Source organism: Hemitrygon akajei, chromosome 7 (assembly GCF_048418815.1).
Source record: "Hemitrygon akajei chromosome 7, sHemAka1.3, whole genome shotgun sequence".
Taxonomy (NCBI): domain Eukaryota; kingdom Metazoa; phylum Chordata; class Chondrichthyes; order Myliobatiformes; family Dasyatidae; genus Hemitrygon; species Hemitrygon akajei.
In genome coordinates, this window is record NC_133130.1 from 158,735,196 (window position 1) to 158,760,394 (window position 25,199).

The window sequence follows — 25,199 nt, forward strand, 5'->3', positions numbered from 1 at the left end:
ACTGAGGCGGGTTTATTGATGTCAAAATTGTTTGAAATGGATTTGACTGGTTTTGTGTGAGTTGTGGTGCTACCTTGATTCATGAAGCTAGGGTTGTTTCACCTCTTCACCTCCTTGCACACAAACCTACTAAAATACAAAGGGAGGGAATCTACCACCATTCTCTTCCTTGTACTCTGAGCCAACAGACACCCACCTTTCCTGCAGCCCAAATGGAAGTTTGTCCACGATTTGTCTAATCCCGTATGAAGTATCTAGGTATAATAAACCAGTTAAATAGCCATCTTCTTTGGCGCCTTGAATCTCCATAAGTAAATCTCCGAGCTCTCTTAACTTAGTGTGGTCCTTGGCTGACACCTTAGGAAAATTTTCCAGATGTCGGAATAGTGCCGATTCAATAATTTTAGGGGCCGCATAGCACTCCCAAAGTCTCTCCCATGCTTTGCGTAAGGCTAGCTTAGGGTTGTTGACGTACACTGAGCGTATGCGTCTCACCTGTTCACTTGATTCCTTTCCCAGCCATTTAGTCATAAGGTCCAACTCTTGGCTTGCTGTGAGCTGGACTCTGCCAGCTGCGCTGGTGAATGAGGAGTACCATGCCAGTAATTTTCAGGCTTATCGTCAAATTGGAACAGTCCTGAATTGACGAGGTCTCATCGTGCTAAATACTGTGCCAATGGTTCTGCTGCAGGTGGCATGCTGGCTGGGGGAATATGTTGGGGGGCATATGACTGAACGTGTATGTTCATGATGGGATTTGCTGTTCTGACTTTAGCCTTTGTCTCTGCTCTCGCCAGATCTGTTAAGTTTGGATGTCGGGAAGTATTTGTAGTCAGCCCTTTCATACTTGAGTTTGTTGCAAGGTTGCAATTGTGAGTTGTCTTCCCCAGGTGGATGCGATGCAACAAAGCTTCCCTGTGATTTCACATGAAATGGGATGCCAACGGGCAAGTATGGAGAGGGAGAACGAATCTGCAGGTCAATTTGAGATTGGACATATTCGCTGGTGCGTTCCAATTTGTCCCTTTCTGATGTAGATTTTCCTGTTTCATCTAGAACGTGCATTTCTTCAGCGTTTTCCAACACTTCTGCTTCCACCACGGCTGCATCAGCTTCTCGTTGTAGCATCAGCACTTCTAACTCTGCATCTATCCTTGCCTTTTCCAACTGGTTTTCCGCTTCTCTGGCAGCCTTTTCCATTTTCAGTTTTGCTTCTTGGTTAGCGTATGACGCTCGCACCTTGGCGGCTTCTGCTTTAGCTCTTGCGAGGTCAGCCACATTTGCTGACGTCCTACTGCTCTTGGCACTGGATGCCAACGACTTAATGCTTGATCACAAAGACATCGTACCACTTGTCGAAACACCTAACGATGCCGCCTTTTCACTGTAGTGTTATCGTGCAATGTGTTGAAACTCTGACTAAACACCAAGTTAAATTGGAGCCAATGAAGACAGAGTCGCAGTAAGATTAACCATTTACTGTTCACTCTTCCACATTAACGTATGGTGAAAACTGTTGATAAAATAATACAGAATATATACAGTATCTGTTTCCTTCTTGAGACCACGCGTGCTCTTTTCTATTAGCGAGTGTCCTCAGCCGCCCAGGGGAGGGAGGGGGTCGCATCAAACCGCCGCCGGGCTCGAGCCGCCCCTGCATTTGAAATTGAAAAGCCGCCACGCACGCTGCTCCAACCACCGTTTCCTTTAACAGAATCCGTGTTAATATTTTTACTGCAAATACTATCATATGAACTTACGGTGTTGCTTCTATAATGTTTCTTTGTGGGTAGACACGGAGCTCTTCGCCTTCATGCTGCACACACACCCCCACCTTTCCACCTTCTCCAAACCAGAACTTGCCCACAACACGCGGCGAAACTGGGGGTGACGTCATCACGTATCGCGATACATCACAGACAATGAACTTTATCTTTAACTAGAAATAGTTGCGAACAAATTATTTAAAGTGGAAATGTAATAAAGTTAAATAAATGCCTTAAGGGCAACACAGTACACACTCTCTGATATTAAGTTAAACTATTGACCCCCACAGCCAGCGATCCGGGAATTACTTGAACACATAGAATTTCTTATAATCGGGTGACCACTGTCTCAGCAGGAGGCTAAATAAAGTTGGCCCAACCCCTACTAATTTTTAACCAGTGCGTTATACTGCATGATGGTTTGGTATGGCAATTGCTCTGCACGTGATTACTACAGTTGTGGACACAGCTCAGCATATCTGGAAAACCAACTTCCCCTCCGTGGATTCCGTCTTTATTTCTCAGTGCCTCAGCAATATGGGCAGCATAAGCAAAGATCCCACCCACCCCGGACATTCCCTCTATCTTCTCCCCTCTCCCATTGAGCAAAAGATGGAAAAGGCCTGAAAGCACTTACCACCAGGTTCAAGGACAGACTCTACCCCACTGTTACCAAACCGCAAGAGCACTTGTACAATAAAGCGGACTCTTCGCCTTACAATTTACCTCGTCTACACAATCTATCAATCACAATCTTGCACTATCGATTATCTGCACTGCACATTCTTGATAGATTTTACATTTTATTCTGCATTGTTTTTCCTTATTCTAGCCCAATGCACTGAGTAATGATTTGACCTGCATGAACAGCATGCAAGGCAAGCTTTTCACCATCCAATGAATTGAATTGAATTGACTTTATGACTTATGTCCTTCATATACATGAGGAGTAAAATTCTTTAAGTTACATCTCTGTTCAACTGTGCAGTGCAATTATAGTAATTTATAATAAATACTATGTACAACAGTATAGTCAGTATAACATAGAAATACAGTAGCGTCAGCATGAATTAAGCAGTCTATGCCATGTAAAGGCTCTCTCTACAATTTTTTCCCTTTGTTAACATCTGCATAAAATTGAAGTAGTTGCCGGGTGGGGGAGATAAATTGCCACAAGACCATAAGGCATAGGAGCAGCAGTAGGCCAATCGGCCCATTGAGTCTGCTCTACCATTTCATCATGTCTGACTTATCCATCTCAACCCCACTCTCCTGCCTTCTCCCTGTAACTTTTGACACCCTTATTAATCAGGAACCTATCAATCTCCATGTAACACTTGCCCAACAGGCTGGTAAATGTCTAGGGGAAAAAATTCCAGCCACTCTCCAACCCCGCCTCCCGTATACGCATGTGCTGTGGGAATCAAGTTAATGCAACGTCGCACACACAATATCAAAATCACACCAGATACCGTTATGGAATATACTTTACAGATTTTATAAAACTAAATGAGTACTAACAATACAGTATATATGAAGGAAAAGAAAATAAAGTAAAAGGTGCCAAACTTATCAGAGTTCAGTCAGTTTAGTGCACATCATTGGAGCTCAACCATCGCACCATTCGACCCCTCGTCGCTTTCCTCTGACCTCCATGTCCTTGCACCTGGGACCACCCTGATGGTTAACCGAGCAGTGCAGCGTACGCCCACCTTCTTCGGCGTCTTCTCCCCGACTCCCCGAAAGGACCGCGAAAACCCCGCTCCCATACCCACAAGACAAAATAACATTTCCCCATTGGTTAACAAATGAATACAATCCCCGTTATCAGCAATTCTAAAACTAAACAACTGTGAGAGAAAGCACACAGTTATCACAACAAAGAAGCATTCCTACTTTTAATAAAACAAAGAAGCCGTTTTGATTAACATACGTAGTACATTGTACATCCATTTTAAGTATACCTAATGACTTGGCCTCAAGCCTTCTGTGGCAATGAATTCCACAGATTCACCACATTCTGGCTAAAGAAATTCCTCCTCATCTTTGTTCTAAAGTTACATCCTTCTATTCGGAGGGGGTGCCCTCTAGTCCTGGACTGGCCCCCTCTCCCCACCCCCAAACTAACAAGTTTCTACAGGAACACCTTTGAGTGTCCTGTCTGGGTGCATCATTGTGTGGTATGGGGTCTGCAAGGCATCAGACCGCAAGACAGTACTAAGGATCAAAGGTTCATTTTATTATCAAAGCACGTATGCAGAATACAACTCTGAGATTTGTCTTCTCCAGATAGCCATAAAGTACAGAAAACCATAGAAGTAGCTGAAAAACAGACACCACTTCCCCCGCTCAAAAAGAAAAGGAAACAAAAACTCGCAAACAACACTTGCACAAAAACTAACAGATCACCCAAACCCCCAGCCCGTCCATCGCAAACAAGCAAAAATTGGCGAGAACACGATAAAAACATGGAACTGATAGAGGCCAATATGAACTACAGTTTAATCCATAAATATCAGAATTTCAATAACATCGCCAAGAGCATCAGGGCCCAACAGCTTCTCTAAGGGCAGTGACAGGAACCAGCAGCCCTTCCATCAGCCTCTCCAAGAACGGCTTGCTCTCTTCCACATGTGCCTCGATGTTTCAATCTTTTCTGACGTTTTAATCAGTGAGAAATGTAGTCGGTCATGCCCCCTTGTCTCGTTTCTGAGCTTCTCCTCGTGGTAGCTCGTGCTCACATTTCTCTCCTGGAGTTTTCTTGGGAACAGCAGAGTGCTAGCTCACTCAGTCGAGTTACAGACTAAGTCCCAGGCTCCAACAGTTTCAAAAACAAAATTAAGATAAAAAGATTAAGAAGATGTAGAAAAACTGAATGACTTGACTGGAAGATGTCACCTGAGGAATCGTTGTTCGCTGGCACTATCTTGACCGGAAGAAGGTGAGTTACCGCTCCCCGCCATTTGTGACATTTACAAAGAGTATTGTTGACAAAAAGCGTGAAGCATTGTTGGGTAACCCTACCACCCATCCCACATTCACTACAGTCAGGAAGGAGGTACAGGAGCATCAGGACTAGGACTACCAGACTGGGTAACAGCTTATTCCCTCAGGCTGTGAGAGTAATGATTACCCTGTCACCACCAAGGTCTCATCACTAGGACAACAAGCTGTTTACTGCCCTGAATACCCAGCCACCACTGAGGTCCCGTCACTAGGACAGCGAGCTGTTTACAGTTTACCTGTGCCGTGCACTACATTCATTTTGAATTATATTTTATTAATATAGTTTTGGTAATATTTTATTTTCTGTGCTGTGTGTGAAATATGCTTGTGGGTGTACCATGGTGCGAAAAAGCGCTGTTTTGTTTGTTTATATGCATGTATGGTCAGATGAACGATAGGAAACATCCTCTCCACATCGACTCTATCTATCCTTTCAATATTCAATAAGGTTCAATGAGATCTTCAGGTTCATCAACCTCTTGACTGAGATGAATTTCTCGACACTAATCCTTCAAGTTCAAAGAGACCTATTATCAAAGTATGTATAAATTATACAACCTTGAGATTTGTCTGCTTATAGGCAGCCATAAAACAAGAAACCCGAAAGATTCCAATTTGAAAAAAGACCAATACCTAATGTGCACAGAGAGAGTGAAGAAACACGGGTGCACACACACACACATCATGCAAACAATAAAAACAAGTAACAGCATTCAGAACGAAAGTGAGTCGATAGACCCGAATCTTGGAGCAGTGGAGTAGGCCCAAAGCCTACGTCTCAGTTTATCAGACAGCGGGGCAAATGGCCGTGAAGCTTGCAGACTCGAAGCCAGGTATTTCTTGATCTATGAACCACCCAACTTCAGTAACACCTGCCTAAACCAGACCTGTAAAACTGACTTTCCCATTTTCCTCCTACTGATTGTCTCCAAGGTCTACTTGCTGGTTTAAGTTCCCCCCCGCCCCCCACCACCCATGGGCTGACGTCAATATGGAAATCCTGGTCAAATGATGACCAAAAAAAATGTCCAGGAAATGAATTCTGTAGCAGCTATTCAAGATGAGTCATTTCAACAAGTGGTGAAATTCAGTAAAGAGGAAACCCGCAGAAGAAAGGACAGAATAAAAGCCCAGTGAGGAACCAAGAGGAACTCCACTCCATTCCATCATGAGGAACGCATTGATCACGAAAGCTTCTCCTCCACAGTATAACACCTTCCGTGATGCTGAAAGAGAACAGGAACCACGAACAGGGTAAGAGCTGGAATTAAGCTTTTTAAATCAGATGAAATTAAGCAAAGCCGAAGTTAAAATAAGCTTTGTGTAAATGTTGTCTTTATTTTTTAAACTGGATATTTAGTAGGAAAGGAGTAAGAATTTGCATTTTGATGTTGTAAAATGTCCTTGTCTACTTTCACATAAGCAGCACCAGACAAAATTCAGTACCTGCCCGAATGCAGGAGACATTAGAGCAAAAAAATAGGACCCATTCTCAGGGTCTCATGACGGGACGTGGCCTGGAAGATTAGTGTGCTTGCAGGGAGCCGGATTTTCGTGGCTCTGGAAGCAGGCGGATTCGAGGCCGGTGCCAACGCCTAATGTGCCGTGGGAGGACATGGAAGATCGAAAGCAGTGAGCTGACTGGTGGCTGTGTGCCCAGAGACCCGAGTTCTTTGGGCACAGAGCTCGGAAAAAACAATGCAACAGACTTTTAACACCATATATTAGCGAGTTGTTTTGTTATGTCTCCCCTCTCACTGTGAAATGGAGACATCTCTTTTTCCCTTACTAGGGAGAGAGAGTACCTGTGATACATCAAATTACTGGGTGAACGAGTAGTAAAAGTCTGTGTCTTTGCTGTATGCTTGAGTGCTCAGTGGAGGGTGCATATGCTTTTTTGCTGGTGGGGGGGTCATTGCTTTGCTGTTGCTTATGTATGGGAGGAGGAGCTGGAGGGGGGTTTCTGGGGTTTTAATATTTAACTGTCTTTTATTCTTTGGGGCACTGTTTTTGAGGATGTTTGCAAAGAAAAAGAATTTCAGGATGTATATTGTATACATTTCTCTGACATTAAATGAACCTATTGAAACCTATTGAAATTGTTCTAATGGCTGTCATAGACTCGCTGGGCTGAATGACTGTAGAATGATCCAGAATGAAAGGGTTAATGTATGAAGAGTATTTGATGGCTCTGGGCCTGTACTCATTGCAGTTTATAAGAATGAGGGGAGACCTGATTAAAACCTGTCGAATAGTGGAAGGCTTAGATAGACTGGACGTGGAGAGGATGTTTCCTATGGTGGTGGGGTCTGGGTCCTGAGGGCACAACTTGAGAACAGAGATAAGGAGGAACTTTTTAAAAAAAATTTAGCCAGCGTGTAGTGAGTCTATGGAAATTATTGCTACAGATGTCCATGGAGGCCATGTCATTGGGTATATTTATAGGTTTTTGGTTAACAAGGTCATCAAAGGTTACAAGAAGACAGGAAAATGGGGTTGAGAGGTATCTATAAATCTTCTCATGTTCTGTTTGTGAGCTCCAATTAGCGGCACTTTTTTTTTGACTAAGTCGACTTAAAATGCGTTAACATACAGAATGCATGCGAAGTTCAGGGTCGAATATTCGTATAAAATTGCTCACGCTTTCCCCGACCCGAGCCGATTCCAGCTCCCATGGAAACCGCGACGCCACACCATGACGCATGCGCACGGCCGGCATCAGCAGCGCCTCACGACGCATGCGCACGGCCGGCATCAGCAGCGCCTCACGACGCATGCGCACGGCCAGCCCCAGCTGCGCCGCACGAGGGCAGGGCTGTGCATCCATTTCGGATAGCGCCAACCGCATCGTCGCGGAAAGTCAGCATCCTGGAGGTGTTGGTGTTACTCTCTATGCAACGTTAGGGTAAAAAACTAATTATGCCGCGTGGAAAGAGAAGGGGGACATTATGGTCAAGAGATAACGCCACACGTCGTCGGGAAGCGGCAAGGAGAGGGAGAGAACAAGAATCGGATGAGGCCAGAGCCACACGACTCCAGGATCAAAGAGTCAGGGCAAAAAAGATGAGAGAAGAAGAGACATAGGAGGAGAGGCTTGCAGTATTCTTGAAGGGTGGCAGATCAACCAGAAGTCAAGTCAAGTTTATTGTCATTTTGACCATAAACTGCTGGTACAGTACACAGTAAAAACGAAACAACGTTCCTCCAGGACCCTGGTGCTACATGAAACAACATAAAACTACACTAGACTATGTGGGACAACACAAGGCTACACTAGACTATGTAAAAACAACATAAAACTGCACTAGACTACAGACCTGCACAAGACTACATAAAGTGCACAGAGCAGTGCAGGGCAATACAATAGTTAATAAGACAATCAGCACTGTAGAGGACAAATGACAATATAATAATAAATGTTGTAGATGTCAGTCTAGACCTTGAGTATTGAGGAGTCTGATGGCTTGGGGGAAGAAACTGTTGCACTTCTGGTTGTGAGAGCCTGAATGCTTTGATACCTTTTGCCAGATGGCAGGAGGGAGAAAAGTTTGTGTGTGGGGTTCTTCACAATACTGTTAGATTTGCTGGTGTGGCGTAAATGTCTGTAATAGCAGGAAGAGATACCCCGATGGTCTTCTCAGCTGACCTCACTAACTGTTGCGATCCAAGATGGTGCAATTCCCGAACCAGGCAATGATGCAGCTGCTCAGGATAGTCTCGATACCTCCTCTGTGGAATGTGATGAGAATGTGGGGGGTGGGAGATGGGCTTTTCTCAGCCTTTGCAGAAAGTAGAGACGCTGCTGGGCTTTCTTTGCTATGTAGCTGGTGTTAAGGAACCAGGTGAGATTCTCCACCAGGTAAACTCCAAGAAATTTGGTGCTCTTAACGATCTCAACCGGGGAGCCATCAGATGTTCAGTGGGGAGCGGTCGCTCCCTGCCCTCCTGAAGTCAAGAAACATCTCTTGTTCACATTCAGAGACAGGTTGTTGGCTCTGCACCAGTCTGTTAGCCACTGCACCTCCTCTCTGTATGCTGACTCATCGTTCTTGCTGATGAGCCCCGAGACCCACCACGGTTGTGTCATCAGCGAACTTGATGATGTGATTCGAGCTGTGTGTTGCAGTACAGTCATGGGTCAGCAGAGTGAACAGCAGTGGACTGAGCACACAGTCCTGGGGGCCCCCTGTGCTCAGTGTGATGGTGTTGTCATCAAAAGTGTCCTTCATTAAATGAGGAGGAGCTATATTTGTCTTGCTACACATCTTTCTTCTTTAATAAATGGAGTTTTTCTTCTTTAATTTCCAAAGGACATCACATCGGACTGCACTACCTTTCTATCAAAGGATGCCCCAATGGGTCACCCGATTATCTAGTAATAAATAAGGCTTGGTGGAATGGTGAAGCAAACTTGAAGGATCAAGCTGTCATTGTGCTCCTGTGTCCTTATGGTCTACTACATTGTAAGGAAATATAAAGTAAAAATCCAGCAGAAATACTGTGCTTCCCCATTTCTCTATCCAGATAAAAATCTGAAATTAACCAATAAGGTGGTCTGAGCTGACTGAAGAATACTGGCAGAAATAAACTTTCCGGTGGTCATGGCTGACAGTGTAGGTGAGGGTGAGGTGACATCTCAGTAAGGGCTCTAGAAAGTCTATGTGTGCCTTGGAAACTGTGTGTACTTGGGGAAGTCCCTTGTGATAATGATGCAGCTGTGCAATTGGGTTCATTTCTGGAGAGGTGATTATGAAGGGAACTTGATCATTTGGGGAAAGCACACTTGTGAAATCGTAAGTAGAATTCTAGTCTTGCTATTAAAAAGAGAATTGAAAGGTTCTAGAGAGTGCAAAAATAATTTGCAGATTTCTTACTGGAATCAAGAGGTTGGGAAAGATCGCAGATCGGCAATACTTCCTCAATAAATGACCACTAGAATATCTAATAGAGATCTTTGAGGTGATGCAAGGCTCTGACAAATAGATGTATAGGAAGTGTGGGTACAGGAAGTCCACATCTTCTTCTCTCCCTTCTGCACCACAGAACCAGGCTCAGTGCCAGAGATCCGATTGCCGTGGCCGTCCTCTGTCAGGTCACCCCCTCAACAGCATCCAAAATGAGATAACGATTACTGAGGGGAACATACAGGAAGTGTGGGTGTATAAAACCAGGGCAAAGAATATAAAATAGTCATTTACAATTCAGTATGAGGCACAGGAGAAGCACTTTTACTGGAGAGTGTTGACAGATAAAATGACCTGTTACAATGAGTGGCTCATGCAATTGACTTGCATGCACTTCAGGAAACCCCAGGACAGGTGGGTAACATGGTGGTATAAATCCTGGAGATGGATTGGAATAGGAAGGTTGAAGATCCAATGCTTTACTGCAGACTGAGAGACCTATTTACTTTTTCCTTGCAGGAAAGTCAACAACAGGCGGATGTTTCTGGCTGTGTTCACAGCAGTCTTGGGAAATGTAAGCTTTGGTTATGCAATGGTCTACACTTCCCCTGTGGTCCCAGAACTGGAACATTCTCCAATCCCAAACCTTCAAATGAATACCCAATCAGCATCGCTGTTTGAGGTAGGAGCTCATGACGATTATCACAAAGGGGACTTTACTCTGCAGCTAACCTGTGCAGTATCTGCTCAGGAATGTTTGATGGGACAGGATAGGTGAAGCTCTAATTTGCATCTAGCCTGTGTTATCTTTGCTATGCCAATGATTAATGAGACATTGAAGGAGAAGTTGTACTCTGTATCTAGTCTGTGTAGTTCATGATTTATTGATTGCGATACAGCGCAGAATAGGCCCTTCCAGCACTTTGAGTAATGCCGGCCAGCAATTCCCCCAATCTAATCCTAGCCTAATCATGGGACAATTTACAATAACTAATGAACCTACCAACTGGTACGTCTTTCAAGTGTGGGAAGAAACCAGAGCATTAGGAGGAAACCCATGCAGTCAGTGGGAGAACATACAACTCCTCACAGACAGTGTCATGAATGGAACCCAGATCACCTGGACTGTAAACCATAAGAAATAGGAGGAGAATTAGGCCATTCAGCCCATCAAGTCTGCTGCACAATTCCATCATGGCTGATCCCGGATCCCATTCAACCCCATACACCTGCCTTCTCACCATATTTTTGAAGCCCTGTCGGATCAGGAAACAATCAACTTTCACCTTAAATATATGCACAGTCTTGGCATCCACCGCAACCTGTGGCAGAGCATTCTACAGATATACAACTCTCTGGCTAAAAATAATTCCTCCTTACCTCTGTTCTGAAAGGTCAATCCTTAATTTTGAGGCTGTGTCCTATAGTTCTGGATGCCCCCACCATAGAAAACATCCTCTCCACATCGACCCGATCTAGTCCTTTCAACATTCAGTAGGTTTCAATGAGAATCCCCCCCCCCCCCCCACCCCGCTGGCGTTCTTCTAAATTCCAATGAGTACAGGCCCAAAGCTGCCAAACACTCCTCATATGTTAACCCTTTCATTCCCAGAATCATCCTTGTGAACGTCCTCTGGACTCTCGTCAATGACAATACATCTGTTCTGAGATATGGGGCCCAAAACTGTTGACAATACTCCAAGTGCGGCCTGACTAGTGTCTCATAAAAGCTCAGCATTATCTCCTTGTTTTATATTCCATTCCCCTTGAAATAAATGCCGACATTACTTTTGCCTTCTTTACCACAGACTCGACCTGTAAATTAACTTTCTGGGAGTCTTGCACAAGGACTTCCAGTTCCCTCTGCACTTCTGATGTTTGAACCTTCTCCCCATTTAATAAAGTAAGATCTCATTCTAAAATACTGATGCCAATTGGTATGCTGAGAAAAAACCAGTCAAAATTTTGTTATCTGTTAGAATAACATTTCCTAAGCCGTTGAAAGAGTTACCTCAACAATCTGTCTTTTGAACAAAATCTTCTTTTCCGATGTTCACACTGTGACCCTGGTGCCAAACATTTCTTTTCACAGTCTGTCTTCACCCTGGGGACCGCACTGGGGGGCCTCAGTGCCATGTTCTTCAATGACTTACTGGGTCGCAAACTGACCATTATGGTGTCCACTGTGCCATCGGCCTTGGGATTTGTCTTAATGGGCAGTGCTCAGGCCATTTGGATGCTTGATGTTGGCCGTGCACTGACTGGATTCGCGGGGGGAATGGCAGCTAGCTCCATCCCGGTAAGTTAGCAAAGGATAACTTTCTGCCAAGTCCCTGAAAACACAGATTCCACCTTTGTATTTTGATGGAGGAGCTCAGCGGGCCAGGCAGCATCGGCAGATCTTCTCCAGGTATTGCCTGACATGCTGAGCTCTTCCAGCACTTTGTGTGTGTTGCTCTGGAGTTGCAGCATCTGCAAACTTCCTCGTCTTTGTATTTTGATCTTGCACAGCTAAAGAGACAGAAAAATCTGAGAGTGAGAAAGAGATGAGATAGAGATTATCTTTATTTGGCACATGTACATCAAAACATTAAATGGGAAAGGCATCATTTGTGTAACCTAATCAGTGAGGATTGAGCCAGTTTCTTGTGCCAACATAAAATGCCACCAGCCCATATATCTATGGAATATGGAGAAAGCCAGAGCTCTCAGTATGAACCCACATAGTCACAGGGAGAATGTACCAACTCCTTGCAGACCGCAACGGGAATTGAACTCTCTCAGTACTGTCCCTCTGACAGTGTGACACTCCCTCAGTACTGTCCCTCTGACAGTGTGACACTCCTTCAGTACTGTCCCTCTGACAATGTGACACTCCCTCAGTACTGTCCCTCTGACAGTGTGACACTCCTTCAGTACTGTCCCTCTGACGGTGTGACACTCCCTCGGTACTGTCCCTCTGACAGTGTGACACTCCCTCAGTACTGTCCCTCTGACAGTGTGACTCCCTCGGTACTATCCCTCTGACAGTGTGACACTCCCTCAGTACTGTCCCTCTGACAGAGCGGCCTTGTGCAAAGACTATCCCTCCAGTGGTTTTGTATTCCCTAGACGGTACAGATGTGTCAGTGTAGATTTTGTGCTCAGTCCTCTGACAATGGCATTCGTTTGTCTTGAAGGACAATCGATAGATCACTGGAGTGAGTTCTCCAGGACCCAAGCCTGGACGGAAGGTATGCAGATCCTGAGATGCCCGGTTGTCAAAATATCCTCCCCACGGCCTCACCAGTGTATTCCAAAGGAAAGCTTATGAATCATTATGCTTGGCAGCAGCCTGGCTGCGGGAGCTGCCAGAAGAATGTTCAGTAACATTCAGCTGCCTTAGGGGCTCCACTCCAGATTTGTTGTCTGGGTTTACTCCCGTAGCCTTTGTGTCTCCCAAGGCTGCCCACAAGGCAGTGGAGCTATTTACCCATAGCTGGGGATCTGGTTCACGAGCACCAGGGCGTGTCCACACATCGGAGGGCCTGTGTGCTATGTGTGCAGCGGACAGACCTTCTCTCCGTCCAGCCTGAGTCTGAAAGGAGTTGAGTTTCAGTGTGTCACCAACGAGGAGGCACTACATGAGGCTTGCTGTTGGAGAGGCTGTATACTGGCAGGGAGAGACTCACACATTCAGCTCTCCTTTTCATGATGCTGCTAGCACAGGGGTTAACCCTAATGTGCAGCTACTTCTCTTGAGTTTCAGTGTGTCCCCCATGGAACCGTCTGTTCCACACATCTCCCACCAAGTCTTCTGGTCAGCAGGTTATTAAATGTACCCTTCCTCTCCTGCAGGTCTATATTTCTGAGATATCAGTGGCCAAGCTGAGAGGAAGACTGGGCTCTACCCCACAGTTTATGCTTGTCTGTGGATCACTTCTGCTCTATGCATTGGGTGAGGAATTCCGTACATTGGGGGTGAATGGGAAAGGCTTAATCCATTGGGATTCTAAAATATGGGAGGGAAGGGATATCTCCTGCTGATAAAACTGACTGAATTGTCCAAAGACATGACTGAAGTGGGGAGAAAAAGAATCTTTAGAAAGTAATCCCTGGGGACTTCCAGAGGGCATTTGATAAATTCACTCATTGATAGTTTTAACTAAAGTTTTTGTTCATGAGATTCAAGGCAAATTATGATTCAGGACAGGAAATTAACTGGTTAGGAAAGACTCTTTATGCGCAAGGTGCTAATAATTTTCAATTTTGACGTGTCCATCACTAGGCATGGAGAATTTAGACAGAGATGCCAAGATACTTATCAGTAGATCAATGTCTATGATTGTAGAATGGGTTGAAAAAGGGGCAGAAGGAAAGAAATCTCTGAAGTGGAACAGAAAACAAAACTTGCGAATCTTTGCTCTCCTGTGTACATTGATGATAGCTCCAAGATGGATTGAATCTTATATGAAATGATGGGGGGAAATATTAAGTAATGCCACAGATATTAATGAATGGCAAAAACAGCACGAGGTATAATCAGCCAATTCCTGTTCCTGTCTCCCACTGCGATTATGTGCACTGGAAGAGGGTGGGAAAGGCTTGGCCGCATTGGGAATAGATGGAAACGAATTGAAATTATAATGGAATGGAAGTGTTATTTATTTGCAATTTCTTTGGGAAAAAGAACACTAACAGGAGTCCTTCATTTCTTTTCCAGACCTGGTCCTATCCTGGCGTTGGCTGGCAGTGGTTGGGACAATTATACCAGTAGTATTGGTCATTAGTTTGTGCTTCATGCCGGAATCCCCTCGCTATTTAGTCTCCAAAGACCGCGACCATGAAGCTGTTCAAGCACTCATGTGGCTCCGGGGCTCGGATTTTAATTACTTGCTGGAGTACAGGGAGATTCAGGAGGCTCTGGATGGGAACGTAAGTAGAAAGTCTTTCTGTCTTGCCAGCAGAAGCAGAGACACCATGGCAATCACCAGTCGCTTTATCCCAACATTCACTCAATAAAGTGTAGACATTCCAGATCCCTTCCCACTCACTCCCATCACAAAGAATTCCAAGCTCACAGTGGAATGTAGAAACATGGTTTAGGCAATTAGTCTCCAGCACTCAGTGAATTCCTGGCTGATCTGTGAGCACAATTGTCAATGAGGAGAGTTTATTCCCACATCAGGGACCACTGACAAATCACAAGGAAGCTTGGATAATGTGGATGGAGTGAGACCTCCTCGGTTGATAGGCATTGATTCTACAATAAGATTTTATTTTGTTCAGAGAACTGCGAAGGTATCAGTATATTCTTCACCCAAATTTTTTAAAATATCTCAAAGAAATTGTATCAGCACTGGCTCAATGGGGAGAGTGATTCACGTCAAGAGACAGAAAGTAAGGTCCCACATCAAAGATTAACAATCAATGCTGGCGTCAGTGAGCAGAATTGAGGGAGTGTCACATGTTAAACTGTATGTGAATTCTCCTGGAAAAACATCAATCCATTGGATTATTCAATCATTTATCTCATTATTATTTCTGCATTCTAGTCATTGTCTGTAGTTTATCTTGCTTTCTAATACTGTGAAAGTATTTCAGTGCTGTACAAAGGCAAACTGTGTCTCTTTCCCTTTCCTTCCAATCTGAGATTGTGGCTCTTTGAATCCGACAGGTGAAAAAAGTGTCATGTACCGATCTCCGCCAGGCCTTTGTCTACAAACCCATGCTGATTACCGTCGTAATGAGGGTGTTTCAGCAGCTCAGTGGAATCACTCCCATACTGATCAATATGCAGCTCATCTTTGATAGTACAGCTGTAATTCTGGTAAGTAGCAACTCTGTCACCAACACTATCCAAACAAATGAAACACAGAGCTTGCTCTGGTCCCAGGACCTGTTCATCTCCCACTGTCCCTAACTGCTGCCCTCCAGATGCAAGTCTTCTGTGCCATTGTTTGCAGAAAGAAGAGAAGGGAAAGCTTGAGATAGGATGCAGACAAAAGTTGTCAAAGTAACAGCAAAAATGAGGAATTGGACCGAAAGTTGCAAATATCAGGAAAAGCTGATTTCCTGAGGCTCTTTACGCTTGAAAATGCACAGAGAGACAGGACCTAATGGAGGTGTGATGATGTAGGCATGGAATGTTTCCACTTGTGGGGAAGAAAAGCAGTCTACTATCATAGTTGAGAAATGAAACAAAGAACACAAAAGTCACGTCTTTGCCCAGAATGCTGCCAGATGGAAGGAGTACGAGGAAAACCTAAAATGTACGTAAAGAGAATTATAGAAATCTCATCTTGCAGCAGTTAGTGCACTTTAAGCACACATCCAAGTACTACCTAAATGTTATGAGAATTTCTGCCTCTTAGGCAGAACTCCAGACCCCTCATCCCAGGTGATAATCATTCTTTCATCCCTTCTCCATGACTTCAACCATTTACTTTTAATCTTTACCCTCTGCTAAAGGAAAGACACCTTTTGTATTTATTCTACCTCCCTCCTCTTTCCCTCTCTCCCCACTTCCTGTTCTGCACACTGACGGAGATATTTCTGTTAGAAAGGTTCCTATGATGCAGTACTGGTGGGTGCCATTCGCTTGGTGTCTGTGTCGATTGCAGCCTGGATAATGGACAAAGCTGGAAGACGGAAACTTCTCTTTGCGTCAGGTACAATAGGAAAAGAACTTTAAAGTTTCAAAGTGAAATTGTTTTGGCTTCTTCTATGGTACATGAACAGATGCAGTGGCAATGATAACAGAGAAGGGGATCCAACTCCATCATTGGTCTGTGTTGAGTTAGCTAGGATTTAGAAAGGACTTCTTTCTTCTAATGAAAAGAAGCAAACTTGTTCATAATCCACCAATAGGAATGTCTGTGAAGACTGGCTTAGGTGTGACCCTCATGGTCCTATAGAATACGAATGGGTCTTGGATCAAAGTTGCCAGAGAACAATAGAGCTGGTGGCTTCAGAACTGGGGTGAGGTAATTGAGAGACTCTGGGAAACCAGGTTTTCCTGTCAAAGATGGCATTTATTGTTGGGTTATTGATAGTATGACACTAATTCAATAGCTTTAGATCACGCCAGAGGTCAGCTGAATCAACAGTGCTGGTGTGGGACTGGACACACACATGGCTATGAACCACATGATGGAGATACACAAGTGAATCTTGTGTGTTTTTATGATAATTCATTAGCTTTGCTTTCTTTACCTGAAAGTTCAATGTAATTTCAACTTCTCAGAGTGGGATTTGAGCTTGCGTTGTGCTGAATGGCTTTCTATACCAATTAAACATTTTATTAAATTGCTGTACTTTTCAATGTGGGGGCTATTGTTAAACAGGTTTTGAATCACTGTAAACTCCAAGGACTCTCATTTTTTTCCTTCTCCTTCTCACACCAGGTATAATTATGTTTATATCAACACTGACTTTTGGAGTCTACGTCAAAGTAAATGAGATAAGAAGTAATGTAACCAACATTAGCACTGTGGAGAGCGGTCACTTAACTGTCGAGCATCTCTTTCAGACCAACACAGAAAAATGGTTAACCCTCATACCTCTCATCAGCATCATGGTTTACATATTTGGTAAGTCAGATTGCAAGTGTTTTATTTAGGGGTCTGCAAAAGAAGTTTTTTTATGCCAGATCTATGTTATACCTACTCTAAGATGTAGAAGCAGAATGAGACCATTTGTCACATCGGGTCTGCAACGCTATTTGATCAGGGCATTTTTTCTTTCAACCCCATTCTCCTGCCTTCTCCCCATAACCTCTGGCGCCCATACTAATCAAGAACCTATCAATCTCTGCGTTAAATATTCCCATGGATTTGGCCTCCACAGCTGCCTGTAGCAATGAATTCCACAGATTCGCCACCCTCCAGCTAAATAAGTTCTTCCTCTTCTCTGTTCTAAAAGGGTTCCTCATATTCTGAGGCTGTGCTCTCTGGTCCTGGAATTTCCCACAATTGGAAATATCCCCTCCATGTCCACTCTATCTCGGCCTTTCAATATGCTATCACATTCTTATTTGATTGGCTGTGCAAAGCCAATAACAATAGCCCAAATGTCCAACCAGTGCCTTATAAATCCTCAGCATTATATCCTTTCTTTTATATTCTAGTCCTCTTGAGATGAATGCTAACATTGCATTTGTCTTCCTTACTACTAGCCTGACATGTAAATTAACCTTTAAAGAATCCTGCACAAGGACTCTCTAGCCCCTTTGCACCAGTGATTTTTAATTCATTCCTCATTTTAAAAATTAGTCTACACCTTTATTTCTTCTACCAAAGTGCATGACCATCCACTTCACCACACTGTATTCCATCTGTCACTTCTTTGCCCTTCCACCCACTCTGTTGAAATCCTTCTGTTGACTCCCTGCTCCCTCAACACTCCCTGCCGCTCCACCTGTCTTAGTATCGTCCTCAAACTTGTCCTCAGAGACTTCAGTTCCATCATCCAGTTCATTAACATATAAATTGAGAAGTAGCGGACCCAACACCGACCCCTGCAGAAACCCAACCGGAAAAGGCACCCTTTATTTCCATTCTATGCCAACACTAGCCAGCCAATCTGCTGTGTATGCTGGTATCTTTCCTGTAATACCATGGGCTGTCATCTAGTTTAGCTGCCTCAGGTGCAGCACCTTCTCAGAGGCCTTCTGAAAATCCAAGTAAGCAACTATCTTACTTGTTTCTTCAAAGAATTACAACAGATTTGTCAGGCAAGATTTCCCCTTAAGGGAACCACGCTTACTTTGGCCTGTTTTATCTTGTGCTTCCAAATACCGCGAAACCTCATCCTTAATGATGGACTCCAACATCTTCCTGGCCACTGAAGTCAGGCTAATAATTTCCTGTCTTTTGCATCCCTCGCTTCTTGGAGTGGCATTTACCTGACAGTGCTTGGTGGAATAGTGAGGTAGCATCATTAATATAATGCTGTGTTTGCTATAACCAGAATAAAGGGTTAAATCCCAAGAGCATTGCACTTAGCAGAGGTAAGCTGCATTTATAAGTTAAAGGCAAGTTTCTCACAAGGAGATGAGGGGTCAGTGTTAAAAGCAGGGATTCAGTAAAAAGGAAATGGTGTTTGGGGTGAGTAACGTCCACAGAAATGGCTTCATTGTATTAATGGTTTGTCATTTGTTTCTAAAAAATCTTTTCACGTTCTTATTTGACCTCTTTTCCCCATCCTATCCACAAGAGAGCTTTGCCAGTTGCCTTGTTGTGACCAAATACTTGTATCTCCTTTTCACCTGTACATAGGCTATGCCCTCGGCTGGGGACCAGTAACTTGGCTGTTGATGTCGGAGATTCTTCCAATTAAAGTCCGTGGTTTGACATCGGGACTGTGTGTCATCGTCAGTTATATCACAGCTTTCATCCTTACAAAGTGGTTCCTGCCAGTGAAGGTTTGTTTGTCCTAATGTAACCATGAGGAATCCACCTTCTCCTGCACTTCATGGGTTTCTGGGATTTGTTTTGTCTCCTGACCATGGAGAAAAATTCTATACACATCGATCCTCTGAATATCCAAAAATCTTCCAAGCTTGATTACAGCCCACACAGCTCACTCGCTGCATGAATAAATATCTTCTCTTCCCAGTCGTGAGCAGCCATTCCCTTCTCTTAGGATGTGACCCCTGGTTTGGTTTGTTTGTTTATTTATTGAGATGCAGTGCAGAAAGGCCCTTTGGGCCCTTCGAGCTGTGCAGCCCTGAAATCCACCATTTAATCACTGCACAATTTAAAATGACCGACTCATCTACCAACCGGTCGATCTTTGGACTATTGGAGAAAACCGGAGTACCCGGAGGAAACTCACGTGGTCATGGGGAGAACGTACAAACTCCTTACAGACAGGACAGGAATTGAACCAGGTCACTGATACTGTAAAGCGTTGTGCTAACCACTGCATTATCTCAACGTGCCCACCCGGCAAAGCTGGCATGAACTTTATTCATTTCAATGGGTTTTCATCCCTGGAATCAACTTTACAAACTTTTGTTTCATTCCCTCTGTTGTAAGTTTATTCTGCCTTTGGTAGAGAGACTGGATCTGTCCATGAAGTTGTAGGAGTGGTCACACCAGGGCTCTGAATGACTGCAGTAACGTGTCTTCACTGCAGGCTCTCAGATGCTCTTGCAATAAAGGCCAACATAGCATTTGCCTTCCTATTTGCTGGATGTTTCTGCTGCTTGGCCTTTGTATGTTTATGTGCAGGAACATCGAGATTGCTCTGACTTCAAACCTAAAGACTCACTTTCAAGGGTTCTACAACTCAGTGTTATTTAATTGCTTTTAAAAACTATTTGCACAATTTATCTTCTTATCACATTGGTGGTTTGTCTTTGTTATTTATAGTTGTTTAAATTCTGTCACATTTCTTTATTTTCCTTTAAGTGCCTAAAAGAAAATGAATCTCAAGGTAGTATACATGCTTTGATCATCTGAGTTTGAACTTTGAACAACAACAGCTTTAAACCTTTCCCCATTTAACACAATATCTACTTCAAAATTCTGCCACAATATATCAGATCTGGCATATCCTTACCCACTGACTTAGCCTGTCCATATTCCCTCAAAGCCTCTCTGCATTGTCCTCAAACTCAGATTGTCACCCTGCTTCGTATTAACAGCAAACTTGGTCATAGAACACCTAGTCCCATATACTGTAATAGTGAAGATATTTTACTGCAGCCGTACAGAGCCCAGGGAGAACTCCCCTACAACTTTATGAAAGATCCAGTCTCTCTATTTAAGGAAGAATAATCTTGCAATAGAGGGAATGAAACAAAGCTTCGTCAGATTGATCTGAGGGACAAACGCAATGAAATGTCAACATTTCTTGCCAGGGTTATTACATATTATGTTATGCTAGCCCATGAGACACAGCCACTTTACCCTAAAATGACCTATTTTCCCTACAATACTCTTTATTTACTAGATCATAGAGGATTAATTAATTTTGTTTAAACTACTGTCTGGCACCTTACCAAATCCGCCTGAAAGTCCAAGGCAATCAGTCCTGCTGAATGGTCAAGGCTCGAAGCATCGACTGTTCTCTTTCTCATACATGCTGCCTGGCCTGCTGAACTCCTCCAGCATTTTCTGTGTGTTGCTTGGATTTCCAGCATCTGCAGACTTTTTTCTTGTCCAGATATTATTGCTTATTTATTATTTATTTATTTTTGTCTTTTGCACACTGGTTGAAGGCTCAAGTTGATGTGATCTTACTCTATTATGGATTTATTGAGCATGCCCACAAGAACATGAATCTCAGGGTCGCATTTGCTGACATATGAGTTAGATAATAAATTTGCTTTGAACTTTGAAAGTTAACTGAAAACTACTCTTTTTCAGAAATCCTTTGGACTCTCTGCACCCTTCTTTTTCTTCTGTGTGATATCCATATTCGCTCTAATATTTACTGCTTTCTGCGTTCCTGAAACCAAAGGGAAAACCTTGGAGCAACTTGAGGATGAGTTCCGGAACCTGAGGGATTCCCCTAACGATGACAACAGTTGATGTGGAATCTGGACTTAGTAGAGCTGGAAGTTAAAATCATGCAGCATAAAACTCTTATCTTCTTCACCCCGTGTAAGAGCAAACCAATCCTGAACTAAAATCCTTCTTTGCCTTTTCTTCATCACCTGCTGTTGTGCAAAGGGTGATTGGTGTAGGAGTAGCTCCTCCTTGTGTATCTCTACACATCACTCGCACGTCTGTTGCATTTGCAGGTCAGATACAGAGTAAAACCTTCTCTTACTTTGTCTCTCAAGCTCTGCCAGAGGAGCTACAGCATGGGCCAGATAAAGCTCCCCCCCGTGCTCATTCAATCTGACTTCCAATGAAGGGAGCATTGGGATATACTCTGTTGAGAGTTTACAGCCTCTGAAGGTGACAAATGTGAAGACTGGGATAAGCATTTCCCCATACTTCCTTAATACTTTATATATGTGCTATGCTGAATCCAGGAGAATGGTGACACTTGCAAACGTGTCACAGTCATCGTTGATTTAATTTGATGAAAAAATGGACTTTGCTGTATGTTTCAACATACATGTGATAAGTAAAGCTAATCTTTTAAAAGAAATATCTTTAAAAAAAAAGATGTTGAAACAAAAGATGGATAATTCACCCATAGACACATGCAGTCCTGCTTCCAGAGTGTAGAAATGTACTAGGTAAATTTATGTGCACTTTATTTGTTTGTAATAAAATGAATTATTGATAAATGAATTACTTGAAATTAGTAATTGAAAGCAAACAATGTCCTTATTACTCAAGGGACTTGGTGGATGGCATTCAGCACGTGAAATACCACAGCACACTACAAGCTTGAGAAGAAGTTGTGGCAAATCAGCTCTTTCACATAATGCATAATTGATTTCTTAATTAGTAGATGAGAGTCCTATGGTCAAGGTGCAGGTAGATGTGACTAGGCAGAAAAATAGGCTGGCACAGACTAGATGGGCTGAAGGGCCTCTTTCTATGTTTTGATGATCCCGGACTCTTGACTTTTTTTCTGTATACTTGAACTTCTATGATGCTGAAATGAACTTTCAATATCCAGAACAATAGCCTTCATTATCCAGGGAAAAGGAAAATAACTGCCTGTGTGTCAAGCTATGTTTATAAAACATTGGTTATTCCAGAGCTGGAGCATTGTGCACTGTTCTGTCCAGAAGACACAGGAGCAGTAATAGACCATTCTAGTCATTGAGACTGCTCTGCCATTTATTATCCCTCTCAACCCCATTCTCCTGCCTTCAACCTTATTAATGAAGATCATATCAACCTCTGCTTTAAACATACTCAATGACCTGAGTATCTTGAAATATATTCAGCTGTCTGCAGCAATGAATTCCACAGATTCACCACCCTCTGGCTATTGAAACTCCCCCTCATCTTGGTTCTAAAGTGATAATCTGTGCCCTCAGATCTTGGAATCCCCCATTACAGGAAACATCTTCTCTATCTAGGCCTTTAAATATTTGATAGGTTTCAATGAAATCTTCCCTCATTCTTCTAAACTCCAGTGAATACAGCCATCAGATGCTCCTCATACTCATTCTCAGGAACATTATGACCCTCTTCTAAACCCTCTCCAGTGCCAGAACATCCTTTCTTAGAAAGGGGTCCAAAACTGCTCTCAGTACTCCAAGTGAGGACTGACCAATGCCTTATAAAGCCTCAGCATTACATTCCTGCTTTTATATTCTAGTCCTCTTGAAATGAATGCTAACATTGTATTTGCCTTCCACACCACTGACTCAGCCAGCAAGTTAATTTTTAGAGAAACACACACAAAATGCTGGTGGAACGCAGCAGGCCAGGCAGTATCTATAGGGAGAAGCACTGTCGACGTTTCAGCCCGAAACGTCAACAGTGCTTCTCCCTATAGATGCTGCCTGGCCTGCTGCGTTCCACCAGCATTTTGTGTGTGTTGCTTGAATTTCCAGCATCTGCAGATTTCCTCGTGTTTAATTTTTAGAGAATCCTGCTTGAGGATTCCCAAATGCCATTGCGCCTCTGATTTCTGAATTTCCTCGCCGTTTAGAAAATAGTCTACATTTTCATTCCTTCTTCCAAAGTGCATGACCATACACTTCTCTACACTATTTCCAACTGGCACTCCTTTGCCCATTCTCCTTATCTGTCCAAGTCCTTCTGCAGACTCCCTGGGTCACCACACTGTAACAAGGATATGATTACACTGGGAAGTTGCAGAATTTCTTTTAAAAGCCTCAACACAAACGAGGATGCTCTATTTCAGGTATGAAGATAATCTTGGTTAAGCTGGATATTTTCCTTAAAGTTGAGGAGTAAATTATGAGTGCACAGAACGTCTGGATAGTGAGAAACTCCTCCACAGAATAGGGACCAACACAAGAGTTGAGGAGGTTAGAGGTGATCTGAGGATTTTCTTTTTAACGTGGGAGAGCTGAAATTGGGAATGCACTCTCTGTGAAGGTGTCGGAGATCAATTACTCTTAGCACTTCAATCACCACCTAACGGAGTTTACGGACTAAGTGCTGGTTTGGATAGACGGCCAGCAACACAGTAGATTGAAGAGCCTGTTTCTGTGTTGTGCAGCTAGAACACTTAAAAAATAGTGCAGTAAAGTCTTTTATTTCACAGTAAATGGTCAGAAATGGACAAAATGTATAAAATATCCATTGTATTTAAATTTAAATAGACACATACCAAGTAAACAATGCCAATACAAACTAAAATGTGCAACAATTTCTAATCCATTTCCAATTACTGCAGAGTCAGAATATGACCATGACCAATATGTTATTACTCACCCGGTCAACATTCCCTTCTCTATTACCCAAGGCCGTAAGTGTGTCTTGAAATGGATTAAGATAAGTATCACGTTTGGAAGGCATCCATTCCCTGGCTAAAAGGAATAAGAAGGGTGATTCATAAGTTTGGGGCCTAAGGTAGAAGGAGTCAATTTTAGAAAACCTAGCACATTTATTTTTCAGCATAGTCCCCTCCTACATTTACACACTTAGTTCAGCGGTCGTGGAGCACACGGATCTTGGACCTCCAGAAAGTGTCCACAGCATGAGTGATTGATAAGTTTGTGGCCTAAGATAGAAGGCGGTGAGTTATACAGCTCTCGTTACATGCACATGTAGATCAGCTGTTTGAGTGATTATGCAGAAAGTTTGAAGTTAATAACTCATCTTGTTCTACCTTAGGCCATGAACTTATCGATCACCCCAATGTTATTAACTTCAAACTTTCTGCATGATCACTCAAGGAGTTGAACTGCATGTGCATGTAATGAGAAATATTCATTCTCAAAATGTTGCTGAGAAATATGTTTTTTTTTAAACTAGTGAAAGAGGACACAATAGATGACTGTCAGTAGTCCTGGGATTATTGACCAAGAGATTTAAAGACTAGAAGAAATACCTTCACAAAACTGACAGCAATATCTACTCTAGAGGGTTTATGGCTGACGCAAAACAAAATGCTTGCAGTTTCAGGTAGACACCAAGATACAACAGTATCATTTCAGAAGCATCTGGATAGGTACATGAAAGGGTGAAGTTTGGGCCAATTGCAGGAAATTGGGAGCCGCCCGGTGAGCATTGTGGTTGGGCCAAAGAACCTGTATCCATGCAGTACTGCTCTTTGTTTAAAAGGGATATGTGGCAGTGTTAGCACCTAGTGGCAAGTCTGAATGAACTACTGACATCCAGTGCAGAACAGACGTGTGGAACAAAGTCACTCAATGTTGAATAACTTTTGTTACCAGTTGTGTCATGGAGGAGCTGTAGTTGAATGAGGTAAAACTAGTCAGTATCTTTCAGGTCATCGCCATGTCATTGGTGACAGTTCCCATCAACTTTTCCTCATCAGCCATTTTCTGTCCTTGAGCCTGGCGTACGAAATAGCATTGCCCCTTCGTGGTTTGGGTGGGGTGGGGAGAGCATATGGGGGAAAGGAAGGCACCATTAGGAAACACAGGTCTAATAACATCACAATTTTAAATATTTATCCAATTTTT

At 43.2% G+C, this 25,199-nt stretch overlaps 1 protein-coding gene across 1 annotated transcript; it reads left to right on the plus strand.

Moving 5' to 3' along the window:
* Positions 1 to 5,925: 5,925 nt before the first annotated feature.
* Positions 5,926 to 21,859, plus strand: LOC140730094 (solute carrier family 2, facilitated glucose transporter member 6-like). Its single transcript, XM_073050229.1, has 10 exons — positions 5,926 to 6,026; positions 10,196 to 10,358; positions 11,769 to 11,975; positions 13,514 to 13,613; positions 14,379 to 14,590; positions 15,333 to 15,485; positions 16,218 to 16,326; positions 17,062 to 17,247; positions 18,934 to 19,079; positions 21,031 to 21,859. The coding sequence occupies exons 1-10, from the start codon at positions 5,941 to 5,943 to the stop codon at positions 21,193 to 21,195; spliced, it is 1,527 nt and encodes a 508-aa protein (XP_072906330.1). The 5' UTR covers positions 5,926 to 5,940; the 3' UTR covers positions 21,196 to 21,859.
* Positions 21,860 to 25,199: the final 3,340 nt, after the last annotated feature.

Bases quoted from the DNA above. Each gene is read 5' to 3' on its own strand.
- LOC140730094 (XM_073050229.1), top strand. From the start codon at position 5,941: ATGAGGAACGCATTGATCACGAAAGCTTCTCCTCCACAGTATAACACC. The intron at 13,614-14,378 runs GTGAGGAATTCC...TTTCTTTTCCAG, and splicing joins ACTTCTGCTCTATGCATTGG to ACCTGGTCCTATCCTGGCGT. The intron at 14,591-15,332 runs GTAAGTAGAAAG...TGAATCCGACAG, and splicing joins AGGAGGCTCTGGATGGGAAC to GTGAAAAAAGTGTCATGTAC.